This window comes from Apium graveolens, chromosome 7 (assembly GCF_009905375.1).
Source record: "Apium graveolens cultivar Ventura chromosome 7, ASM990537v1, whole genome shotgun sequence".
Classification (NCBI taxonomy): Eukaryota; Viridiplantae; Streptophyta; class Magnoliopsida; order Apiales; family Apiaceae; genus Apium; species Apium graveolens.
The window spans coordinates 104,424,725-104,451,943 of NC_133653.1; the positions used below are offsets into that span (position 1 = coordinate 104,424,725).

General features: G+C 35.0%; 1 protein-coding gene across 1 annotated transcript; it reads right to left on the reverse strand.

The window, feature by feature from the left end:
* Nucleotides 1-8,969: 8,969 nt before the first annotated feature.
* On the reverse strand, nt 8,970-11,933 carry LOC141673930 (uncharacterized). The gene is made up of 3 exons (XM_074480658.1): nt 11,752-11,933; nt 11,282-11,646; nt 8,970-9,235 (listed from the first exon to the last, which is right to left on the reverse strand). Exons 1-3 carry the CDS (start codon nt 11,931-11,933, stop codon nt 8,970-8,972), a joined length of 813 nt encoding a protein of 270 aa, XP_074336759.1.
* Nucleotides 11,934-27,219: the final 15,286 nt, after the last annotated feature.

Consider the following 27,219-nt stretch of genomic DNA (forward strand, 5'->3'; position numbering starts at 1 on the left):
CAGGAGTTAATGGCTGATTTGGGATATGAAAAGAGTTTGGAAAAGCTTGGGCAGTTAAAAAGGGCTAATATCAGAAGAGAATGGAGTTTCTTCTTTGACTGCATCACCAAAGCTTTTGGGAACAAATGTTCGAATTTTGATGTTATCCCAATTCTGAGTCAGCACATAGGGTATGCTATTATCCATCAAACTCATTTTGATTTTGCAACTGGAATAATTGGTTTTATTGGGGATAGGATGACAGAGGATAGAAATATTGTCTATTTTGCTAGATTCTGTCAACTTCTATATACTTTTTGTACTGATGAACCTCAATTAGTCAGTTCCTCAACCCCATCTTTTAGAGTTGCAAAACGATATTTTAATGATCTGGTAAATGCTGATACTAAGAAAAAAGTGGTTAGACCATTACAGATTCCTCAGTCTGTAAAATAGATCCTAGTAAATGCTGATCCTGATACTTATAGATCTGTTTACTCTGATGTCCAACCAACCACAAACACCCAAAAACCATCATCCTCAGCACCTACCACTCATACTACTCAACCTACCCTCAGGACTTATCTCAAATCCTATCTCTCTACTTCACAGACTGTTCAACCCTCATCCTCCAAGCCAAAGAGGACAAAAACTATTCCTCAAACACCTCAAAAGAGGAGGAGGACTGTACTGAGAGATGAATCTGATACTGAGGAACAGGTTCCTTCTTCAGAACCTGTTGTAGGTGAAGCTGAGAAAGTGACTTCTCAGAAGAATTCTGGAATTGGGGGATCTAGGCTTCTCAAACGGCTTAGAAGAATGACAGTTCCTGAAACTCCCAAGGAATCCAAATCAACAACGAGATACAAGAAACGGAGGGCAAAAAGGCCAGTTTCAGATGATGAAGAGGAAGCAGCTAAGGAAGGGGATCAGGAATCTCTGATCTCACAAGACAAGGAATTTGCTCCAGTCACTTCTTCTCCATCAACTCCATCTCAGGAAGCTGTTTCTGAAAAGGCTAACGCACCTTCTGTGTCTTCTGTTGATCCAGGCACAAGTGCTGATATTGATGTTCAAAACTTGGTTGTGCCTGCAGTACTTCTCTTAGAAGCTCCAACAGCAAATAATCCTTCCTCAACACCTGTTACTGATGCTGTTCAAATTCCAGAGTTCTCAACAACACCTTCTCTGCATCAAGATGCTGATGATCAGAATTTAGGTGAGCATCAGGATATGGCTGTTGATCAGAACTTAGAACAAGATCAGCAATTAGAGGATGTTGAAGCCTCCATTGCTACTCACACTATTGTCTTATCAGAAGATACTGAATCTTTAAGTTCTGATGCTGTAAATGCTGGAGATACTGGTGATGTTGCTCCAACTGTAGATGCTGATGAAGCAGGTCCTTCAGGACATACTCCTCAACAGACTCTTCCTAAGTCTGAACTGGTTAAGAAGTTTGTTACCGGGGAAGCACCAGTACCTTGGAGCGAAACTCGTGCAGGTCAGGAGTGGACTAAGGACTGGAACTCAGTTTCATGTGTTCCAACTGACAAGCATCTTGCTGAGCACTTGACTAAAGCTGATGAAATGTTAAATTCTGATGATTTTAAAACCCAGCTTAGAGTCACTGCATTGAGTACTAAACATTTACAAGGTCTTCATTCAACTACTCATGCAGAGCTACATAAGATTCAGGAGAACTTTATCAAACAGGAACAAGTTTGGAAAATTGATAAGAAAAAGTTCTTCCAACCTACCATTGACAGGATTGCTTATATTGAGAAGACTCAAGATCATCAACAAGCTCAGATTGATGAAATTCTGAAAAATCAAGCTTCTCAGCAATCACAACTAACTGAAATCCAATCCTCAGTGGAATTGCTTATCTCTCTTCTACTACCTGCTGATGCCAAAAAGGGGGAGAAAGTGATTAAGTCCAAATGCAAGACTGACAAGACACTGACAGGAAAGGATAATGAAAAAGATGATCAAGGAAGCTCTGGAATGGGTAGAGATCATAGTCAAGGTAGAGGATTCACATCAAGACAAGCTAGTCACAGGACAAGTTCTGATACTAGGAAAAGAATAAGTTCTGCTGATGGTAAAAGGATAAGTTCTGATGAACTTTTAGATCTTGATGAGGAAATGTCAAGACAGTTATTTCTTCAGGAAAATCCAGGAATGGACTTGGAAAGTTTAAAGGAAGAAGAAGCCAGACTTAAATCAGAGAAAGTCACATCTAAATCTAAAGCTTCTGGTAAAAAGTCACTTCCAAAACTCAAAGGCATTGTGATCAAAGAAATGACACATACTGAAGCAACATTGGCTAGATCACAACCACAGATAGATCCAAGATCCAAGGGTAAAGAAAAGGTTGGTGAACCTATCAAGGTTTATATACCTCCTGAGGATGAAGAAATTACTGATGAAAAGGATGATCTTGCTCTGACTTCAAGAAAAGTTCTTAAAACAACCTCTGACATGGCTCAAGTTGTTCAGAGTCAAGAAATTGTAAGTTCTGATATTCAGAAGAAGCAAGTAACCTCTGACATAGCTCAAGTTAACTTGATATCAGAAGATAGATCAAAGACTCTCCTACCAGGATTCACTAAAGCAAAACAGACTCAACCTTTGAAGACTACTGCAAGTGGTTTTGAAGCAAGAGTAGTTACTGGAAAGGAAGCAAGAGATAAAACTGGATTGGGAAGTGTTGATGAAAGAAGAGTACACAACACTACCAATGATCCAACTTCCTTGAGTGAACCAGGTATTGGAGCAACTCCTGAGAGATTGAATCAACTGGAATCTGTACAGATGGTTTACCATACCTACTTGAAAGAATACATCATGTTGTATTTCATGACAGATGGTAGGGTTTATCATATAAGACAAAATGCCATTCCATTGAAGTATTTTGAAGAATTAGAGCATGTACTTTTCTTACTTCAAGTGGATGACAGAATAACAGGGACTGCTGCAAACTACTTAAAAGAACAGATTCAGAGACAGAAAAGGCTTTATTCTGTTAAGTCTGACAGCACATATGTTTCAAAGTACAGAGATCACAATGGTGATATTGTTGATATGAAGCCTAATACTGCACAGATCAGAACATATCTTGGTATTAAGGGACTTGAATTCAATCTGGAGTCTGACAAACCTTATGTCATAAGACTAAATCAGGAGTTGAGAAAAGCAAAGATCAATGATCTCAGAGCTGCAATCTTTCAAACTGGTGAAGATACTGCAGAGCTTAAAGATGCCAAAAGGAGAATGATTGATGAACTCAGATATGCTGAGAAATGTTTGTTGAAGAACTATCTCAGAACAACTCCTGACATCAGAGAGATCAGATGATGAAGCCAAGTCGAAGATCTACAACTGCTTAAATTCTGATATTTGTACAGACTGAAGTTGTTATCAGAAGTTGAATATTGGTAAAGCTTTAAGGACTGTAAGTTGTAGTTATCTAGTCTAATTCTCATGCATTTGTACTTAATGTTTTTGACATCATCAAATATCTGTTAAACTTGTATATTATGCTAATTTACAAGTTGGGGGAGATTTTTAGATATATTTGATAATGTCATGGCTAATACAATTTATGTTTAGATTTCAGATCTTACTTAACAGGATAAATCAGTACTTAACTGTTGATCAGTACTTATACTGGAAGTCAGGACTTAAGGATATCAGTACTTATATTATCAGGAGATAATCATCAGAAGTTAGATATCAGAACTTAAGTGCTGAAGGATGATCAGAGAAGGACAGTAGCTGATTAAAGGAAAGAAGATCGAGATAAACATAAGAAGAGATATGCATGAAGAAGGAATTCTGTGAAGAATGGAATACTTGGAAGAAAAGATATCTGATTGATATATTTTAGGAAGCAGAATTAAATTCCATATCAATTAGCGATGATCTTGTAACTGTGTAGTATATAAACACAGACATAGGGTTTACACTATAAGTGTTATCATATATTCGAGAAGTTTATTCATTTTAACCCTAGCAGCTCTCGTGATATTTGTTCATCACTGAGAGGTAACAGTTCCATACTGTAACAGAGTTTATTGTTTCAATAAAGTTTGTTTTCTGTTACTTAATATATTAAAGTTCGATTTGATTGTATTATACACTGTATTCACCCCCTCTACAGTGTGTGTGACCTAACATACATACACACAATTGACTGAACTATCAGGCTCACCGGAATAGGAATCACGGTGGCGACAATCGCACGAGGAAGCAACAGGGATGGAAGAAAAAGGAAGAGCAGGAACGGATGGAGCAAGAAACAGAGAAAATGAAATCATGAGAGAGAGAGACTAAGATTAGAGAGAGAGAGACAACCGAGTACAAAGGTGAAAGAGAAAGGGTGGTCATGTTGTTTATTTTTTTTTATTCCTTCCCCTTCTGCAATTGCAACACGTAATAATGTGTTTTCTGAAAAACCAACATGTGTCCTATTGGGATAATTACGAGGATTCTGAGTCCCGGTTTATCCCGAAATTCGATTTTAGCGAACCGAGTCGCACTTAAAACAAATTTAGAAAATCATGAAAATATTCTTAAAATATTATAAATATCCCGAAGTTAACTTAAACGTAAATTTCAAAGTTTTAAAACCATTTCTGAAACGTAATTTATACCCGTATTTAACAATTAAACGAATCAACGTGCGGGTGAAATTAATCCCAAAAAAATTCCAAAATAATTTTAAAATTCTCTGAATATTAAAAACTTAATAAAATATGAGTTTCGTAATTTTTGAAGAATCCTAGAATTAAATACGTATTTTACAAATAAATGTAATCAGAAAATCATTTAAAGATAAATAATTATTGAAATATTGATTTCTCAATTTTTTAAAATCCTAAAATTTATTATTGAAATTATAGAATTATAAAACAATTTTAGAGACAATCCAAATATTTATGAAAATAAAAGTGTAATAAAATTACTTTTAAAAGCGAAATAAAATAATACAACTCAATAATTAATTACACAATTCTATCATATACACCAATAAATCACACATAAATAATAAGAACCAACACACAGTTGTCAAAACCAACACACATATTTTATACAATTAATTATTCGGCAATTACAATTTTAAAATAATACAAAATATACGAGTCGTTATAATAGTTGATTGAAACATCATAATCTTTGATCAATTCTAGCCATCGTCGTTGTCTCATATTGAGCTCCTTCTGAGTGAAGATATATTTCAGACTTTTATGATCGGTGTAGATTTCACATTTTTCACCACACAGATAATGTCTCCAGAGCTTCAATACGAACACAGTCGCAGTTAATTCCAAGTCATGAGTCGGATATTTTTGTTCACGAGGCTTTAATTGTCTGGAAGCGTATGCAATCACATTACCATGTTGCATCAGTACACATCCCAGTCCTCTGTAAGAAGCATCTCTATAGATAACAAAATCTCCTTGATTGTCCGGTAAAACCAATACAGGTGCAGTGACCAATTGGTTCCTCAATTCCTGAAAGCTTTCCTCACATTTTTCATTCTATATGAACATTTCATTCTTTCGAGTCAACTTCGTTAATGGCGTGGCTATCTTCGCAAAATCTTTAATGAATCTTCGATAATATCCCATTAATCCCTTCAAACTCATGAATTCTATAGGCGTCTTTGGTCTTTTCCAATTCAAAATAGCTTCAATCTTTGTATGATCAACTTTAATTCCTTCAATACTGATTATATGGCCTAGAAATTGTATATCTCCTAGCCAAAATTCATATTTAGAGAATTTCACGTAAAGTCGTTCATTCCTCAAGATTTCCAAAGTAATTCTCAAGTGTTCTGCATGTTCTGCTTCAATCTTTGAATAGATCAAGATGACATCGATAAACACAATCACAAATTTATCCAAGTATTTCTTAAAAACTCTGTTCATCAAATCCATGAATGCTCCTAGTGTATTAGTCAATCCGAACGCCATTACCAAGAACTCATAGTTACCATACCTGGTACGAAATGCAGTTTTAGGAACATCCTCAGCCTTAATCTTTAGTTGATGATAGCCCAATCTTAAGTCGATCTTTGAAAACCATGTTGCTCCTTTTAATTGATCAAACAATCAATAATCCTCAGTAAAGGATATATATTCTTAATGGTTAATTTGTTCAACTCATGATAGTCGATACATAAGCACATACTACCATTTTTTTTCTTGACAAACAATACAGGTGCACCCCATAGGGATACAATAGTTCTTATAATCCCTCTATTCAGAAGATCTTGTAACTGCGTAGCCAATTCCTTTATTTTAACTGGTGTCATTCGATATGGCACTTTTGAAACAGGTTCAGTACCTGGCGCTAGATCGATGGTAAACTTAATTTTACAATCTGGGAGTAACCCTGGAAGTTCATTAGGAAATACGTCTGGAAATTCACATACAACCAGAATATCTTCAATTCTCAGACCTTCTTTGTTAACATCTAACACATAGGCTAGATAAGATTTACATCTTTGACATAGCAATCACTTAGTTTGCATCATCATAAGGAATTTCTTCTTTTATTTCTCACCCTTAAATATTACCCCTGCGTCATCCGTAGTTCGTAAATTCACTTTCTTATTCGCACAGTCAATTTGGGTATTATGACCGGCTAACCAATCCATTCCTAATATAACATCAAATTCTCTTAACTTCAAAGGTATCAAGTCGGCGGAGAAGTGATGTCCTGCTATTTCAGTAACACAATTTGGACAAACTTGATCAACTGGTAATTGATCATCGTTAGTTAACTTTATAATTAATATTTCACCCAACTAGTGAACTTCACAGCATAACTTATCAACAAATTCTTCAGAAATAAAATATCTTGTAGCTCCAAAATCAATTAATACTTTTACATTTACGGAGTTCACAAAAAGCATACCTGCAACTACGCTTGGATCCTACACTGCCTCCTTCATTGTCATGTTGAAAGTCCTTACCTTGGACTGATTCTGATGTGGTGGTGGCGGTGGTGCCATAATCCTCTAAACATTTGCAGCTATCGCTGGTCCTTTACAATCCTTGGAAATATGTCCTTTCCTCCCACACTGGAAACATGTAACATATGTCTTCCCTGTTGGGAATTCATTGGAATAGTGTCCCTTCTGCTTGCATCTGAAATACATAACATTAGGCTTATTGCAAAGACCCGTATGCTTTCGGCCACATGTCGTACAGTCTGGCAATGGTGATCTTGCTAGCCTCTGCTGATTTGTAACTTGGAAACAATTACTTGGTCTTTAATTTCCCTGGTCCAACCTTCTAAATTTTATATTTGTCCAGGCCTGAAATCCCGGCTTCTTGTTGAAACGACTCTGAAAATTCCCTTGTCCCCTTTCTTTATGGGACATCTCACTCTCTCCTTCAATTATCATGGTCTTCTGAATGACGGTTGTATATGTTGTTAATTCAAACACTGCTACCCCAATACGAATCCATGACTTCAATCCCTGTTGAAATCCCTTCGCACGCTTCTCTTTTGTATATACCTGCTCTGGCACAAACCTCGACAATTCAGTAAACTTCGCTTCATACTCATCCACTGACAGGTTCCCTTGCTTCAATTCTTGAAACTTTAATTCCATATAATTCTTCATGTAGTGTGGAAAATATTTCTCCAAAAATAGCTCAGTGAACCTATCCCATGCCACAATCTCCGTACCTTCTAGAGCCTTCTTCGACTCCCACCAATAGTTAGTTCCCTTTCAGAAAGTAACTTGCAAACTCGGTTTATGATCTGCCTCAAGCTTTGACTAGCACAAAAGTTTTCTCAATATCCTTCATCCATGTCTTAGATTTAGTAGGATCTGCAGAACCTTCAAATTTTGGTGGTTTTACTGACTGGAATTGCTTAAAAGTCACAGTGGGTACAACTGGTTGTGGTATTTATGGTACATTTTGAGGTGGTTGTTGCAACGTCTGTTGTGGGAATTGTTGTTGTTGGTATTATTACATTTGTTGTTCGATCATAACCATTTGTTGTTTCATTAAATGTAGCATCTGGTTCATGGTCTGATTATTTTGTTCTTCAGGGTCACTATTGGATGTTTCAGATCTGGTCTTTTGTTTAGGTGCCATTGTTATGGTGATAAGACAAGCAATAATCCACTAAACTGTTGATAATCAATAAATAAAGAAACAATTTAACTTATATTGGAACAGAAAATTTAAATAAATCAAACATTTTTTTATAGCCCTGTTCCACATACCATCATTATCAAATAATTCGCTTGTCCTTTGACAAGTCAAACACAATTTAAAAATATAAAAATGGACTAAGGGACAAATAAGGAAATATAAATACTGTAGAACTGAAGTCTAAATAAATAAAAGAAAAGAGGTTATAAAAGGGTTTATTCTATATATATCCAGCATGCCAGTGTCAGGTGTGAGTGCTTGATACAAAAGACTGCCAAATACTACTGCCGGATACAAACCAAAACTGTAAAATATACAAGCCTACTCCCACTACCACAAACTATAGATGCCTCTATAAACATATAATACATATCACACACTCTGTGTCTATCAGTCTAACCATCTGCTCAGTATCCTGGAGGTGCTCGATCAATCTCCTCACGAACTGCCGCAGAATCACATCATTCAGTCTCACTGCACGACGGTACTCTGAGTTGGTATGAACTCCTTCATGCTCTAGATTGAACCCTCAAGAAGCTCCTCTCACAATTTGCCTGACCCTCTCTCGTAGAAAGAAATCTGGTTGAAGTGCTGCCAATGGACCTATCTCTCGCTGGTCTATCATCCCCAAAATATCTCTACACTGGGCCCTCCAAAAATGCTGCCCCTCCCTCATGCTATCATAATCTCTGTACGGAACAGTATGAGGCTCTCCTATCTCTTTATCTGATCCTCTAGATGGCACTCTCATAGCCTCGGCAAATACTACCGAATAATCTCCAATACTGGATCCATAGGAACTATGGGCTAATCGACTTCCTGCTCTCCCATATACTCCATCCGTGGCATCTGAAATATCTCAGGAACAGGTGCATATACCGCTAGAGGAACTGGAGAAAATGCCGGCTGTGGTGGTGGCTCAACAACCTGAGGATAATGATATACAGCTAGTAACTGAGGCTCGAAACCTGGTGGATACTCCACCTGATCTAGTATCTTTGGTGTTGGTGGATCTACTAATGCCTGCTCTCTGCGTCTCTGCTCAAAAGAAGTCTCCACTTCCACCCTAAAATCTATAAAATCCTAACCTATTCCCTAAAATAACCTATTAGAAACCATTACAACTATATTTCTATCTTATGTTATCTTCCTATCTTATATGATTAATAATCAATATAAATAATAAATAAATAAATAAATAAATAATTTTCGAATTTTAGAAAATAATTCAGATTTATTTATAAAATTAATTAATTAATTTAATTGAATAAAACTAATTTTTGAATTTATAAAATAAAAAATAGAAATAATTTCCAAAAACAGATTTTCAGAATTGGTTTTGGGTTAAATTGGATCAAAACCGGGTTACAAAACGGGTTGTAACTGGGTTATGAAGAACATCCTGGGTCGGGATGAACTTACCGGGATTTGCCCAGAATCTGGCGAGTTCCCCGACTCCGGTGACATCGATTCGACCCCAAATCAACACCGTTTGGTGTTATTTTTGAGTGGTTTCCATTCAAAATCACTTCAACAATTCAACTCCGGCCAAAACCAACCATAATCATCCATGGAACTCCATCTCCCGCCAAATCGATTCAAAATTCAACCAAACATCAATCTTACATATTTGTACATGAAACTTCACATTCTATAGCTTAAATCAAAGCTTTTAAACTGTATAATAAAACCCCTAACACCTAACTAACCTCAGATTTCTCAAAATAAAAAATGATTAAATCAAAAATTAGGTACAAACCCTATAAATCGAATTCAGCTATCTAGCAATCTTATGATGAAATTGATAGGATAAATCGATTGTACACACTCATATGAAGCTATATCAACAATCAAATCATTCAAATAACCCTAGAATAAAAAAGCCCTAAAATCAATCAAGAACCCTAGAAATTAAAATTGAAAATCTGCAAATTAAAACATTAAATTGATACCATAAACATGTAGAACGGATCAAGAGCATCGACTTGAGTACTTACATGATTGGATTTGGTGCTCGGAATTGATCAAAATCATAGTTTGATTCCTTGACCCGAATTCAAAACCCTAACCCGAATTGAGAGGATTTTTGCTGATTTTTCTGAATATTTATAATTATTTTATAATTAATTAATAAAGATTTGGATATTTATAATTACAAAATAATACCCCTAAATTTAAATTTAGGCCTTAATTATATCTCTTAATAAAATTAATTGGCCCTTAATTAATAATTTATAGGGAATAATTTTAAAATTTTTAATTTCAAATAAATACAAAATATATGCCAAAATTTCTTAAAAATTGTAAATAATCGAAAAATGCAAAGATATGAAATATATGAAAGTCCCATGATTTTTTAAAATTAAAAATATGATTTTTGTGGGATTTTGAACACCCATAGAGGCCCGAAAAAATCGTTTTTCATGAAACGAGATATTTTCTAAATTAACCGGATGTTTGGAAAATCGATATGGTATACGCCATATTAGGCAAAATAAGGCCAATTGCTCTTATATGAAATAACAACTATTAAAACGAACTCTGGACAATATATATTTTGATATAAAAGCATTTAACACGAAATAAAATACCCCAAACTACACGGAACACATACAACACATAACAACTAATATTTTTTTATTAATAATTATTTATAATATAATAAAACACATAATACTCTCTTAATAATTCACAAAATAGTCATAATTTCTCAGTCGTTACATGTACAACTAGGCTTTGTGCTTCTATCACATCATTAGGAAGCCTTCCTGTTTGAATGTGGCCTTTGATGAGATCTATCCATGATCCTCGGAGTCCAATGGGGGAAACTAGCTTAACATCAATGCTTCGTGTCTTTAGAATACGGAAATACACACTTCTAGAACTCTCCTCTATTTCTGAGAAGGAAAACTTAGATGATGCATCAGCCTTGAAGTTTTCTTCTTTCGGGATATACTCAACATGACATTCATCTAATTGAGTCATCACAGCTCTCATAAGTCACACATATTTATCCATGATCTCGTTCCTTGTCTCAAACTCTCCATTGACTTGGGTTATCACAAGCTTCGAGTCTCCACAGATTTTCAAGTTTTTAACCCTCAAAGTCCTTGACAAACCAAGTCCAGCTATCAGGGCTTCATATTCTGCCTCATCATTTGTGCCAGGGAAATCTAATTTCATAGCATACTCAATCATGAAACCATCGGGGCTTTGTTGGACAAGCCTTGCCCCACTCGAATTTGTTTTTAATGCCCCATCTAAATATATAGAGCACCCTGAATTCCTTGTTCTCAACCTTCTTGTCTTCATCCTTATCCTCTTGGGGTATACCTTCATACCCCCGACTTCTTGGTTGTCAATGATACATTCAACCACGAAGTCAACCAATGTCTGAGCTTTGATCCTTATCCTAGGCTTATATTTGATATCAAACTCTCCAAGCTCTATCACCCATTTAATTAGCCTTCCACTAGCCTTAGGACTGTGAATGATGTTTCTCAAAGGCTGATTTGTTAACACTTCGATTTTATGTTCTTAGAAGTATAGACGTAGCTTCCTTGATGCCATGACCCAGGCTAAAGCAAACTTTTTTATAGTTGAGTAATTCAAATCAGCTCTGTGTAGAATCTTACTGACACGGTAGATAGATTTTTGAACTTTGGCTTCCTCCTTCACCAATACAGCGTTTAAGGCCTTTTCTGAAACGGCCAAGTACAAGTACAGAGTTTCATTCAGAACTGGTTTGGCCAATAACGGGGCCTGGACCATGTATTTCTTCAATTCCTCAAATGCTGCCTGACTTTCATCAATTCAAACAAAATCTTTTACCTTCTTCAAAGCTTTGAAGAATGGTAGGCATTTGTCCCCAGATATGAAAATGAATGTGCCCAAAGCAGCGATTCTCCCAATAAGTTTTTGAACATCCTTTACAGAACTTGGGGGTTCCATGTCTAAGATAGCATTTATCTTGTCTAGATTGGTCTTGATTCCCCTTTTTGAGATCATCAATCCTAAAAACTTTCCAGATCCAACAACAAAAGCACACTTGGAGGGATTCAACATCATCTTGTGATGCCTCAAGATCTCAAAAGCTTCCCTCAAATGGGTTATGTGATATGCCTTTACAAGGCTCTTGACAAGCATGTCATCCACATAGACCTCCATGGTCTTCCCAATAAGATCCTTAAAGATTTTATTTACCAACCTCTGGTATGTGGCTCCTGTATTCTTGAGTCCAAATTCCATAACAAGATAACAAAAAATGCCAAAGTCGGTGATGAATGATAACTTTGGGATGTCAACCTTATGCATCTTGATCAGATTGTAGCCACTAAATCCATCCATGAAATTCAGCATTTCATGCCTTGCAGTGGCATCCATCAAAATTTCTATCCTTGGCATGGTAAAATAGTCCTTTGGGCATGCATCATTCAAATCAGTGAAGTCAACTCATATCATCCACTTTTCATTAGCCTTCTTCACCATCACCAGATAGACCAACCATTCAGGGAATTGTATTTCCTCAACGAACCCAGCCTCCAAGAGTTTTTATACTTCATGTTTTATGGCCTATTGCCTTTCAATTGGGGTTGACATTTAACTTATGAGTTAACAATTCAGGATCGATGGCGAGCATATCAGCTGCTGACCATGCAAAAATGTCCATGTTCTCCTATAATAACTTTATTAACTTCCCTTTAAGTGGTTCCTCCAAAAAAGCTCCAATGAATGTTGTCTTTTCAGGATCCTTAGGAGCCAAGAGAATTGGGATTAAATCTTGTGATGGCTTCCCTCGTTTCTTATTATTCTCACGGATGCCCATGTCTTCAATGGATAGAACTTTCCCCCAGCTCCATCTGCCTTCAACAAGGCTACATAACAACTTCTAACCATCTTTTGATCTCCTCTTTCCTCTTATACCCCATTCCTAGTTGGAAATTTGATTACTGAATGGCAGGATGAAGGAACTACCATAAAGGCGTGTATACCTGTTCTACTTAAGATCATATTATAAATAGATCCAACCATCACTACCACAAAGTTTGACATTTGTGTAGCTTACCTTGGCTCCTGACCCATTATTAGGGGAGCTTGATTATTTCTTCAATGGGACACTCGATTCCAGAAAATCCATAGATCGGCATATCAGTCAGGGTTAATTGAGAATCATTGTATCTCATCCTAATAAAGGTGTCATAGAGCAGAATGTCCATTGATTCTCCATTGTCTATAAAGACTTTTTTTATAGGGTTGTTCCCTATGATATGCGTTATAACTAGAGGATCATCATGAGGAAACTTTACCCCTATAAATCAAAATCATCGAAGGTCATCGACACTCCAGTTCTGGCCCATTTTGGGGCTTTTTCAACTATGTACATGACTTCTCGAGCATAAGACTTTCTTAAATTTTTAGATGATCCAGCCGAAGTCAGTCCTTCAAAGATCGTGTTGATCACCGGACCTCGTGGTTGGGGGTTTCGCCCCTGATCATCCTGATCCCTTCTTCGATCATCAAAATTCCTTATTCCGTTGTTGTTTCTTTCACCCCTCTCATCATCCCCGGTGTACTTGCTCAACATTCCTTTACGAATAAGGAACTCATTCTCATCTTTCAATTTTCTACAATAAATAGTGTCATGGCCTACATCCTTGTGGAATCGACAGTACTTGATCTTATCTAACTTGGTAGGATCAGCCTTCAAAGATTTTGTCCAACGAACATCTCTATCATTCTTAATTTCTATCAAAATCTGACTTCTAGGTGCATTTAAGCTAGCATATTCAATGAACTTTTGTCCCAGTCTTCCCTTCTTCCGGGGTGAATCAGAATCTTTGTTGACCCATGAAAATTTGACTTTTGTATCATACTCTTGATCTGTCTTCCGCTTCTTGCCACCAGTGGGCTAATTGTTTTCCATTGTCTTTTTCATATTTTCCTTGACCTGAATGTACTTTCTTGCTCTGCTTTGGAGCTGTAGCATCTACTCCAGTGGGTGTTTGGCCAGAGACATTTTGAGTAACTCGTCATTGGTTCCTTACTGTAAAGTTATCATGGCCACCTTATCATCAAGATTCGGGACTTTTAAAGCCATTTTTCTGTAACGGTTCAGGTAATCCCTGAGAGACTCCTTTGCTCCTTGCACGATGCTCATGAGGGAAGCTGAGCTTTTTAATGCACTATTCAACTAATGAACTGCTTGATGAAGGCCTGAATTAAATCTATGAAAGATCCAATTTAATTGAGGGGAAGACGAGTGTACCACTTTTGAGCCATCCCTCAAGAGGTTTTGGGAAAGGCCCGACATTTAATAGCATCGTTCACGAGTTGCAAAAGCAGTGCATTAAAAAAGTCCTCACATTATTTTCCCGATCCCCAGTCCCATCATACGCCTTTATGGTAGGAATCTTGAACTTCCTAGAGATATGGGTATTCATGATTTTTGTTGTGAAAGGCGTGGTAGGATCATCAGGGTCTCCAAGGGGAAGTAGTTCATACAGGTTTCCCCGAGTAACATCCATCATTTTTCTCCTGGAAGTCTTCTCCAAGTCGATGACTTGAGGAGCTCCTCTAGTTTTTCCGGCCCCGTTGGCTCACGGTGCCTATCTATCTTGTCTAATCTCCATATCCCTCTTAAGCGTTAGGATTTCTGCTTGATGAGCGTGTATCCTTGTCTTGAAAGTTTGGGATTCCATCCCTTGAGTCTCCTGAAGTTCAGAGTGCCTACCCCATCGGGCTCTTTATCTCTGCGTCTTCTGCTGTGATGGGTATCCTCATTAGTAGATTCACTTTTCTCCTCGATAGTATGAGGACTAGAGAAATCCCGCTCATCATTAAATGGAGCCAGACCTCTAATGTATTTAGGGTCGTTCCATGGTTGTGGTTGAGGCGCTGGGGGAAGCCTACTTTCTCTAGCCTAATTGTACAATGGCACTCCATAGGTGGAGTTTATTGGCCTATGGTGCACCACGGTTGACATCTCAAAACCCACAGACTGTGTCCTCAAAGGAGCATTCAGAGTCGAGTTTTAAGGGTTCGCCTCTAGAGTCGGGATTGACTGAGATTCAGATGGTGTGATAACAGGGTTATTCGCCCCTTAAATATTGTAAGTGGAGTGAGGTGGAATCTCAACAGTAGATGAGAGCGCATAGGTAGCTCCAGCCGATGTTCCTCCAGGACCATTATTTTCGTTTCGTGTGGTTACCATGGTTGATGTCTTTTTCCACAGACGGCGCCAAATGTTACGTGTAAAAGACTAGGGTGTATTAACTACGTGTATTTAATGATAGTGTTCCAGAGCTTCGAGATTTAATGGTTGCGCTTATGTTTGTAGCTTAACTCTGCCTTCACAAGATGCCTACGTATCTCTTTGTGTTTAGAGAATCAAGCCAAAAATATAGTTGTGAGTAGAGGGGTGAAACCCTTTATATAGATGTTGAAGGCCCGTGTATTGGACTAGGGTTGGGAGACTTGATGAACAAGTCTCCGTGTTTGATTGGACGTTGGAGTCGAAAAACATAGAAAACAAATTCCTTATACGTTATTGTGCCTTGGAGGCTACTCATCATAGAGTTATATCCTTAATTGGATATCTTTAATGAGTTGTTAATTAGCCTTATTAATTAATTATAAAATTCATAAATTATTAGGGTTTTGGACCTCATTTATTGGGCTTAATCTTTAGACCATACTTGGTCTAATTAACACAACATTAATTATCTTGCTATGATTATTTTTGGCGCATATCAAATATGTTCAACAAATATTTTTTAGAATTACCCTTCGCTAAAGAGTCACCATATAAAAATAATAAACAAATCGATATTTTCACCGCAAGTCTCAACAAGTCCATCATACAAAATGAGATTCAACTAAAAGCAGAAACTTCTTTTATAAACAAGATAGGTAATAACCATGGTACAAGATATGCACTCAACTTCTTATGTGGATCACCTTTTAATTGCTAACTTTCCCAACTTCAATTCCACCCAAATTATATAGAGTAAATTAAAATTTCTAACTACTTGCATGTTACACAGTTAGAAGTTTCATTTTTGCATTAATTGTTTATACAAATAACTTTTTTGGTTTAAACTCAATATTCAAATTAATTTTCTTTAATTTGAATTTCCAAAATTTATCTAATTACACTCTTGTTTGTGATCTCAAATGCTCTACTAAATTCTAACTCAGTCTTGTTCATAAAATTTTTAATATTTGCTAGCAACATATCATCCACATATATTGCTAACATTTTAAACAAACTCCCACTTTTCAAAATACATACATAATTGTTTAATTCTCGACATAATATTCTTTTTTTAATAAAGCCTTTTACAACTAGGTAGAACTCAAAGTTATAAATATACCAATAACCTCATTTATGTTTTTCAAAGTTCATTTATAATTAAAACCACTTAATTTTCTAATTCCGGATAGATCACACAACTCCCATATTTTTTTTATTTTACACACTCAATTTATCCTTCATAAATTTCATCTGTTACTTCATTTTTGTGATATCATCGCTTGCCAAAAATGTGCGATCAAATATATTTATTTTATCTATATCTAAGTAGAATTCCATATTATGTACATGATAAATCCGTTTCAGTAAGACTCAGATAATTCATTTTCAACCATATCAAATAGTTCAATATAAATATCTTATTCATTATTTTTGATCGGATGTAGTTCAACATATATCCCAAAATAGTCATCCTTTTACCCACGTCATATAAATTTTAATTTTTTCCACTCTATTTAGAGTATCACAAAAATTTCTTAAACGCTATTGTCACTACATTTCGAATAAGATACTAGAGTCTTACTTTGATAAAATATATAAAAACGTGGCTAGCTATAAGCCAAATCCCAAAAAACTTTATTGAAACTTGATTGTTATCAATTATTATATTACAGACAATTTGAAAGGTATTTGTTATTCCCTAACAATACAAAAAAAATTACATAAGGGGGGGTTGAATGTAATTCTGGCTCTTTTTTTTTTGATTTATAAAAAATGGTTCTAACTCAATTTATATCTAACTGTTTGATTTGCAAAGTGCGGAATATAGAGTTAAGTTATTCAAACATAAAGTAATAAAAACTTAGGTCTTTAAAACTTTCTGGTGGATTTGAATGTATCCACCAGAGGTATATATATATATATATATATATATATATATATATATATATATATATATATATATATATAAAGAGAACCCTGTGAAGCTTGAATAGCTCACAACTGCTTTACAAGTGAACAAACAAACTACAGAGAAATATTACAGAATACAGCGGGTGCTACAAAATTCACTAAGTTAAATCTATTAAGGTGTTTTGTTTAGCTTACCATCAAATACACAACATATTCCTAACAGTATTCAATCTCAATTTATTTTACATAAAAAATTATATATAAATTTTAGTTATACGTAGGATTCTCCATCCTTGTTGTTCGACAATTTTGTAAAAATAATTCAAAATAATCAAAAAGCAGTAAGTAGCTGAGAATCAATTAATTTATCATGTTTTTTAGCACGAATCCTCATAGGCCATAGGATTAATGAAACTTTAACTATAAAGATGCTCTACACATATGAGAAATAAGTGATGCATTTACTATATCAATAACAATATCTACAAGTGTTGTATTAATTTTTTCTTCAAAATAATATCAATATTGATTATAATCATGAAGAAATGATATATAAAAAGTAATTACAAACAATTTAGTGATTATAATAACATATTAAAAATTTAAAATTAAATTATTATTTCTTCAATTTTTTTATATAGAATTAGTTAAAAGAATTAATGTCGTTATGTCTCGAGGATGAAATTGTCATTTTAAAAATAAATTGTTATTAAGGGAAAAATAAATATATGATATTTTGAAATTTTAAACATTAATTTATTAATTATTTATTCCCATAAACTTATTAGTTATTGAAAAAATAATATATTTTGATAGTTAGAAATCCTTTCTCTTGTAAAAAGAATGGAAATCCATTATTTACATTAATACTATGGAAGATAGATCATGAATTTGTGAGCCAATTACAATATTAAAGTTTAATTAAAACCGACAGGCTACAAAATACTGAAACCCAAAAGACTAAAGAATGATATAAACATAGGAAGAGTTACAAGTAAACGGTCCAGATGATTCGGGCGACATAATAAGTCCGGACTTGTAATAACCCAAATTTTTGGGACTTTGTAAACGATGAATGAATAGTAATCCTACCGATCAAGGAAAAAACTTTTGAGCCCACGCTATCTAAGGGTATTTAAATTAAGTTTTCGAGTTGATATTATGATAATATGTACCAAGTGAGTGTATGTAAAAGTTGTTAGTTCTCAAAGAAAACCAATATTTCAAAATGACCTTATTTTACGAACTATCGAGGAATACGAGAATCACATTACAATCACGAATTGAAAATCCTACGAATAAAAGCCAAGTACAAGATAATAAAATATAAGGATTCATAAGACAGGATTACCCCGTGAATCACTTACGAGGAATTACCACAATTACGACGAAGCGACCAAGTAAGTACGTAAGTGAATGAATAAACAAGAACTACAATATTCTTGCTTTTATAAAGATGTACAAAATAAATCCTATACAATTATCTAGCTTTTTTTGTCTAAGGATCTAATTACTGGATAACGATTATAATGCTCATGTGAATATACAAGAGTTAAATAGGGCATTATAACGTTTCTCCGGCGAGAAGTTTAATGGATATTCGATGTGTCGGAGCTTCTCTGTAATCCTTTGTTTCTTATTTTATCAGCTCTCATTTGAGAAGAAGATAAACAGAAAAATTACCAGTGATTGATTTCTTCTGCTTCTGTTGTGTAGACTTTATATCAATTAGAAATATGTGGCAAATTGTTTACCATGAAAATCAAATTATAGAATTCAATACAGTTGTGGCTGAGAGCTACTTGCGTCCAGGGGAGCTCATTTTCTTTTACTTGCGCATACATGAAATTTAGGACAAGTTTGCCTTAGAATTTATCTAAGTGGCAACTTGGGAGCCCCTTGGAACCTGGCTTGTGACTAGTAGCATCAAGGAGAGTGAATTACCTTAGAAATATCCATATTTGCAACCCACACCTCATTGTAAGGTTAAGTTACGACCCCTGCACTTCCTTGTAGCTAACTTGCGACTCTGTGTGCTAAGAAAAAGGATTTGCCTTAGTTTTTTAGCTGAGTTGCAACCTCTACCCCCCTTGTGTAGGCTAAGTAGCGACCTTAGCTTCCCTTACAAGCTCTGTATGCACAACTTAGTGTCGTAGATTATATTCTTAACATGGAAATGAATCTAAGTTGCGACCAAGCAATCATACAAACACATTTGGAGTTAGATTCTTTTCCCATTTCTTCTATGTTGCTTCTACTAAGTCAAAACCAATTCTGGTACTTAGTTTTTGAGTTGTAATTCAATTTTCTTGCACTTACTAAGCAATAGAATGGTCTCAGTGACTCCTACTACAAGGTAGTGATCACTTTGACTTAGTTTCCGTAGAATGCTTTAACCCTTGAACTGTCCCGTCTTCAAGTCTTCTCTCTGAATATTCGTATAAACCATATAACTTGCATATATAGATACGAATCTTCACTTAACAATTCTTCTAATGATAATACTCATATTCCTTTCACGAATTGCTAACGCTTAGTGCAACTAGTCTGATTCACAGACGACTAACTTCGATTCAGGTCTTCGTATTATTGTTGGATTTTAATCGCAGCGAATGCATGGTAAAACACTTTTACACATATAAAATCCAAATAAAAGCATATAAATCGTGATTAAAACATATGAATCGATTACTAACCTTTAATAGTGATCCAAAAGCAACGATCGGAGATCCTTAGCAGCTGCTCCTCAAACGTGAAGCACTCCACCGGTATCCACCAAGAAAACGACGTTAAGGAGGAGGAGGAGGTGGAGAGAATTAGGTTTTTCTAAAATTTTTGGGTTAGAATAAAAATAGGGTTTATAATAGTATATTTATAGGCAAAATTTTCAGCTGAAATTTTCCCATAAAATATTATTATTATTAACCCATTTATTATTCTCATTAATAATTAAAACACCTTTTAATTATTAATCCTTTTTCTAAACACTTTAGAAATAATTCTCTCTCTTGATTTAATTTCCAAAAATTAAATTCTTAATTAATAATATTAAGAACTTTTCTTAATTAATTTATAATCAATTAAATCTCATTTAATCAATTATTAAATTTGCCAATTAATTATTTATTTTATAAATAAATAATTATCAGCAATTATTAATTAATTTCTCCACCATTAAATCATTCTCTTTTTATGGTGTGACCCTGTAGGTTCAATATTAAGCCGGTAGTAGAAATAAATAATAATAAAACTATTTTATCATTATTTATATAAATTCTCTAATTTATTAAATATGATTAATTAATTAATCATATTTATTCTACATCGTGAGGGATACTTCTCAGCATATCGCGACTATCCGGATAATACGAATTCACTGCTTAGAATACCAAGAACCTATTCAGTGAATAGTTACCGTACAATAAACTCCTTCTACCCTACAATGTCCTGATTAAATATAAGGCATGGATCTCGTGTCAAGCCTATCTAATTTAATCACTTGCTTACCATTTACTATGCTTAGTTCTATGCAAATTAGAAACTCCTTTCTAATTTCATTCACTCTGGCCAGAGATTCCTGAACTAGCATAAGTGGATCAGCCTTGAACATTCGCTTCCTTCACTGGAAGGGGTAGATCCTTTATTGATCATACACTATCTTCGTGTACAAATTCCTATACCCAGTAGAGCCCTAATAATTGTCCCTGGAGACTAAGAACTAAAACAAAGCATAGTTCAGTGTACACAAGATGACTATGATGACCTCAAGTCTAAGGATACTTGTACAACTATCACTATGTGAACAACTGTTGACACGTGAGTGAACTCCATCAGTTGTTCAGCTGTGCGAGTTATGTTCAGTGAACTTATTCTATAATAAGCACCTACATACTAGCTATAGTGTCACCACACAAATATCTATGAGAACAGATATCCTTCAAAATGAAGCAAGCATGGTATGTACCGATCTTTGCGGATTATTAATCCTATGACCAGAAACTATTTAAGTTTAGAGTTATCATCTTTTAGGTCTCACTATTATGATCTCATCATAATCCATAAAAGCTTTACTCTAAACTATGGTATATCTTATTTAAACACTTAAATAGATAGAGCCCGTAATAAAAACAAAACAAGTCTTTTATTAATATCAATGAAATCAAAACAGATTACATAAAAGTTATTCCTAAATCCTAATACATGATTGGACTTAGGACATATTCCTTTCAATTATATCTTTGACTACATTGTTAAGATTGCAACAACTTTATCGCTTCGAACACTGACTGTCAATAAATAATTGTACTTTTACTGGAATCTTTTCTGGTACTCAGACAACATCTTCATTGTTACTACAATCTTGAATACTTCATTCACTGTTCTTCATTGACCCTTGAACATATATATGAACTCCTTTCAGTGAGTACAACTTCAATACTGTAGTTGTCTTCTTTAACCTCTATCTTTACCCTTTCTTCAATTCTTTAGATTTCTATGCTTCGTACACTGTCTATCTTCGATCAATGCGGGTACACTGAAATCTTTTGAAGGCACTTTTACATTGAATCTTCAACACTTATGAAACCCTGAAAGTCACTAACTTTTATTCTTCACTGAGGCATGAACATATTAATGAATTTCTTCCAATGATCTGTAAGCAGACTTCAAATCTTCTTCTAATCTTTTGATTCTTTGTATTTTCCTTATCTTCATTTTTTCCTGATTTCTTGTGTAGACATAGTATTATTTACCTGTCTTGTTCTAGTGTTGAGTTATCACGTATTCTGTTCATACAACTACGCAGTCTCACCAACCGGTACACAGTGGACGAGCTAGTGGACATTTATTTAAAGGAAATTATGGTGGGATATGGAGTTCCTGTTGCCATATGTCGGACAGGGATCCAAGGTTTAACTTCATATTTTGTAGGAGTTTTCAAGAATGCGTAGGCACTAGACTGAACATGAGCACTGCTTATCACTCTCAGGTAGATGGGCAGCGTGAAAGGACCATCCAAACTATAGAAGATATGTTGAGATTCTATGCAACTGACTTTAAAGGAAGTTGGAATGACCACTGGCCTCTAATCAAATTTTCCTATAACAATAGTTACCACGTGAGCATAGAAATGCCATCGTATGAAGCTCTTTACGGAAGAAGGTGTTGCCCGCCTTTGTGTTGGGACGAAGTGGGCGAATTTAAGATTCTAGGACCCGAAATGGTCCAACAGATGCGAGAAACAGTAGGACTAATTAGGAAAAGACTGGTAGCATCTCAAGATAGACAGAAGAAGTACATCGACCAGACAAGGAAGGATAGAGAATATCAAGTGGGAGATTCAGTGCTGCTAAAAGTGTCTCCATACAAAAGAGAAATGAGGTTTGGTTAGAAAGGAAAGTTGAGCCCTAGATTCATTGGGCCATTTGAAATCTTAAAAAGGAAAAGAACTCTAGTTTACGAGCTCACCTTGCCTACTAACTTGAAATAAGTGCACAATATGTTCCATGTGTCAATGTTGAAGAAATATCACATCGATGCGAACACGTGATGGAATATGAGCAGGTAGACTTACAACCAGACTTAACCTACATAGAACAATCGGTGAAGATAATGGATAAGAAGGAATAAATATTGAGGAATGGGACGGTCAAATTGGTCAGAGTTTTGTGGAGGAACCAGAATGCCGAATAATCAACCTGGGAACTAGAAGCGCAATGAAAAAAAGTATCCCCGCTTGTTTTCAATTTGATTCTGGGATGGAATCCCTTTAAGGGGAAGACTGTAATAACCCGAATTTTTTGGTCTTTGTAAAATGATGAATGAATAGTAATTCTGACGATCAAGGAATAAACTTTTGAGCCCACATTGTCTAAGGGTATTTAAATTAAGTTTTCGAGTTGATATTATGATTATACGTACCAAATGAGTGTATGTAAAAGTCGTTAGTTATCAAAGAAAACCAATATTTCAAAATGACCTTATTTTACGAACTATCGAGGAATACGAGAATCACATTACGATGAAGGAATTAAAATCTTACGAATAAAATCTAAGTACAAGATTATAAAATATAAGGATTCATAAGAAGGAATTACCCTGTGAATCACTTACGAGGAATTAACACAATTACGAAGGAACGACCAAGTAAATACGTAAGTGAATGAATAAATGAAATAAACCCATACAAACCAATTAGTACAAAAAAGAAAACAAGAATTGGTGATCAAATAGTAATCTTGCTAAGAAGCATAGTAATATGATTGGATGAATAGTAGAAGAGATGGTGCATTGTACTACCTAGCTTGTAGACTTGGAAGACGAGGCCATGCTTCTTAATTTATACAAGTAATATACATATCTAACAACCCACAAAAATCAAACAACATTAAAAAGCAACCAAGTAAGCATCCAAACATTCCTCTCTCTCCCTCATCCTTCTTTCTATTCAGCTTTTACAAAAAACGAAAGAAATTCAAAAACTTGAGATTTGATCATGAAAAAATTACCAAATTAATTCCAAAGCTTCCATAATATCAAACTAAGGTAAGTTAAATCTTTCACCCCATTCTTTTGAGTTCATCATAGGTAAATAAAATGTCAAAGATGATGATGAATAGTGACCAAATAGTAATCCAAGTTTGTTTTTGTTGATTTCTTGGATGATTAAAGATCTTTAAGCTCACCTAAGGGTATATCAAGCATCATCCATCCAAGGAGAACCTTCCAAGAACCCAATAAAGGTATTAAACTGTCTTCCAAACTTTTTTAGTAAGACCTTTTCAAGAAAAGTATAGATCTTATATGTTAGTTTGATTGTTGTGGATGAATTAGGTTAATAAAGATGATGTTAATGAACCTAAAACTTTGAGTTCTTGAGATAATTAAGTTGGAAAATGATTGGTTGTTGAATATTGAGTGATTAGTGATGGGTGGGTGTTAATCGGAACCATGGATCGTAACATTTACGTTCTAGTGACTTAGTTTTCTGCAGAGTTACAGAATAATTAAACTATGTTTTCTTAAAAAATAAGACTTGTAAGTGATGGAGCTTGTCGTAAGGATCATTTAGGTGCTTGAATCGCTTGATTTAGACCAACGGTTTAAAATTTAGGTCCGTTTTAGTAAACGCGAATTACGCGATAAAAACTCCTACGAATTATTAATTTTGGAAGTATAAATGGACGACTTAAAATTACTCAAAAGTCGTGAAAATTTAACAGAGATTGGCATATGGATTAAATGAGCTGCAATAAAAATTTTAAGTAAAAATGTTAAATTTTTAGTTTTATAAAAATACCGGAGCCGAGGTCGTGCAAGTAGAGTTCCTTATAAGTCACGAGAGGAGCCGGCTTTAAAATCGAATAAGTGAAGTGGATGGTGTTAGGTCACACACACTGTAGAAGGGGGTTGAATACGGTGTATACTACAATCAAATCGAAATAAGAATACAAGTATGAAACACAGAATAATCTTATTAATAAAACAGTATTACAATGGAACCGTTCTCTCTCAGTGATGAACAAATATCTCGACAGCTGCTAGGGTTACAATGAATAATATTCTCGATTATGATAACACTTATAGTGTAAACCCTATGTTGTGTTTATATATATACACAGTTACAAGATAAACTTCTAATTGATATCAAACATAAGTCTGCATCCTAAAATATATCAACTAGTTATCTTTTCTTCCAAATCTTCTATTCTTCATAGAATTCTTCTCCATGCATATCTCTTCTTGTGTTTGCCTTAATCTTCTTTCCTTCAATCAGCCACCTTCCTTATCTGAAAGTCTTCATAAGTCCTGATTCTCCTGATAAATATCTTCTGATATCTTAAGTTCTGATATCTTAAGTTCTGACTTCAGTATAAGTACTGATTTCCAGTTAAGTCCTGATTTGTCCTGTTAGTTAAGATCTGAGAACTAAACACAAATCATTATTAGACATGACATCACAAATATATCTAACAATCTCCCCCAACTTGTAAATTAGCATAATATACAAGTTCAATAGATATTTGATGACATCAAAAGCATTAAGTATAAATGCATATGAGAATTTGACTAAGTAACTACAACTCACAGTCTTTATAGTTTTTACCATCCTTAAAGTCTGATATCAGCTTTAACCTGTATATACTTTAAAATTTATCAGCTATAGTTCTTGACTTGGCTTCAGTGTATGATCTCTCTAATGTCAGGAGTTATTCTGAGATAGTTCTTTAACAAACTCCTCTCATCATACTCAAGTTCATTCTGCATCCTCCTTTTTGCATCTTTAAGTTCAACTGTATCTTCACCTGTCTGAAAGATAGCGGCCCTGAGATCATTAATCTTTGCTTTCCTTATTTCCTGATCCAGTCTGATGACATAGGCTTTATCAGACTCTAGATTGAATTCAAGACCCTTAATACCAAGAAATGTAGTGATTTTGGCGGTATTAGGCTTCATCTTAACTATATCACCATTGTGAGCTCTGTACTTAGGATAGTATGGCCTGTCAGACTTACAGAGTATAATTTCTTTTGTCTTGCAATATTAGACCTTATGTATCTAGCAGCACCATCTGTTGATCTATTATTCACTTGAAGTAGAAATAGCACATATTGCAATTCTTCAAAGTACTTCAAACGAATAACATCCTTTCTTATATGGAATACCCTCCCATCTATCGTGAAATATAACATGATATCTTCTTTTAGCACAGAGTGGTAGACCATTTGTACAGACTCCAGTTGATTCAATCTTTCAGGAGTTGTTCCCACTCCTGGTTCACTCAAAGAGGTTGGATCAGAGGTAGTATTATTTACTATCTTTTCTTTAGAATTACCCAATCCTGATTTATTTCTAGCTTCCTTTCCTCGAATAACTCTTGCTTCAAATCCACTTGATGTAGTCTTCAAAGGTTGAGTAGACTGTTGAGCTTTATTAAACCCAGGTAGTAGAATTTTTGAAGGTTTAACATGAGCAATGTCAGAGGTTTCCTTTTCTTCTGATGTCAAGACAACTTGAGCTCTGTCAGAGGTTGCTTGCTTCATTGTAATATCAGAATTTACAAAATCCTGATCTTGAACAACATGAGCTCTGTCAGAGGTTGTTTGAATATTCTTCTTTTTCAAAATCAGACTAGTATCTTCATCAGATTTTGCTTCCAGATCCATGATTGGCATATATATCTTTACAGGTTCATCAACTTTAGCTTTTCCCTTGAACCTTGGATCTACCTCTACTTGCGATTTGGCTTTGGATTCAATTTTGGTTGCCTCAGAGTTTGTCTTCTCTTTAATCACAATGCCCTTAGGCTTTGGAGGTTTCTTTGCAGTAATAGAAGCTTTAGACTTGGATTTGACATGTTCTGCTTTAAGTCTGGTTTCTTCTTCCTTCAGACTTTCAAAGTCCATTCTTGGATTGTCTTTGAGAAATAGTCTTTTTGAAATTTATTCATCCAGCTTCTGTAACTTGGGGTCTTGATAGTAGACTGTTGTTTCCTTCCCCTTAAGCTTCAGTGTCTGCATAAACTTTTGTGATTCTTGACTTTCACCCTGTATCAGAACATCAGGCTTAGTCAGAACTTGCTTATCAGAACTTATTCTTCTATCAGCATCAGAGATTGATCTCTGTGCAGAAGTTCCTGCTTTCCTAGATGAAGAGCCTTTTCCTTGACCATGACCTCTACCCTTTTCAGAGTTTCCCTGGTCATCATTTCCATCATCCTTTTTCTTCAGTGCTAAATAAGTAGAGCATTTGGACTTAATCACTTTCTCCCCCTTTTTGGCATCATCGGGTAAAAGGAGAGAGAGAAGTAATTCCACTGAGTTTTGGATTTCATTGAGTTGATCTTGTTGAACAGCTTAATTCTTCAGAATATCAGATAGTTGAGCTTGCTGCTTT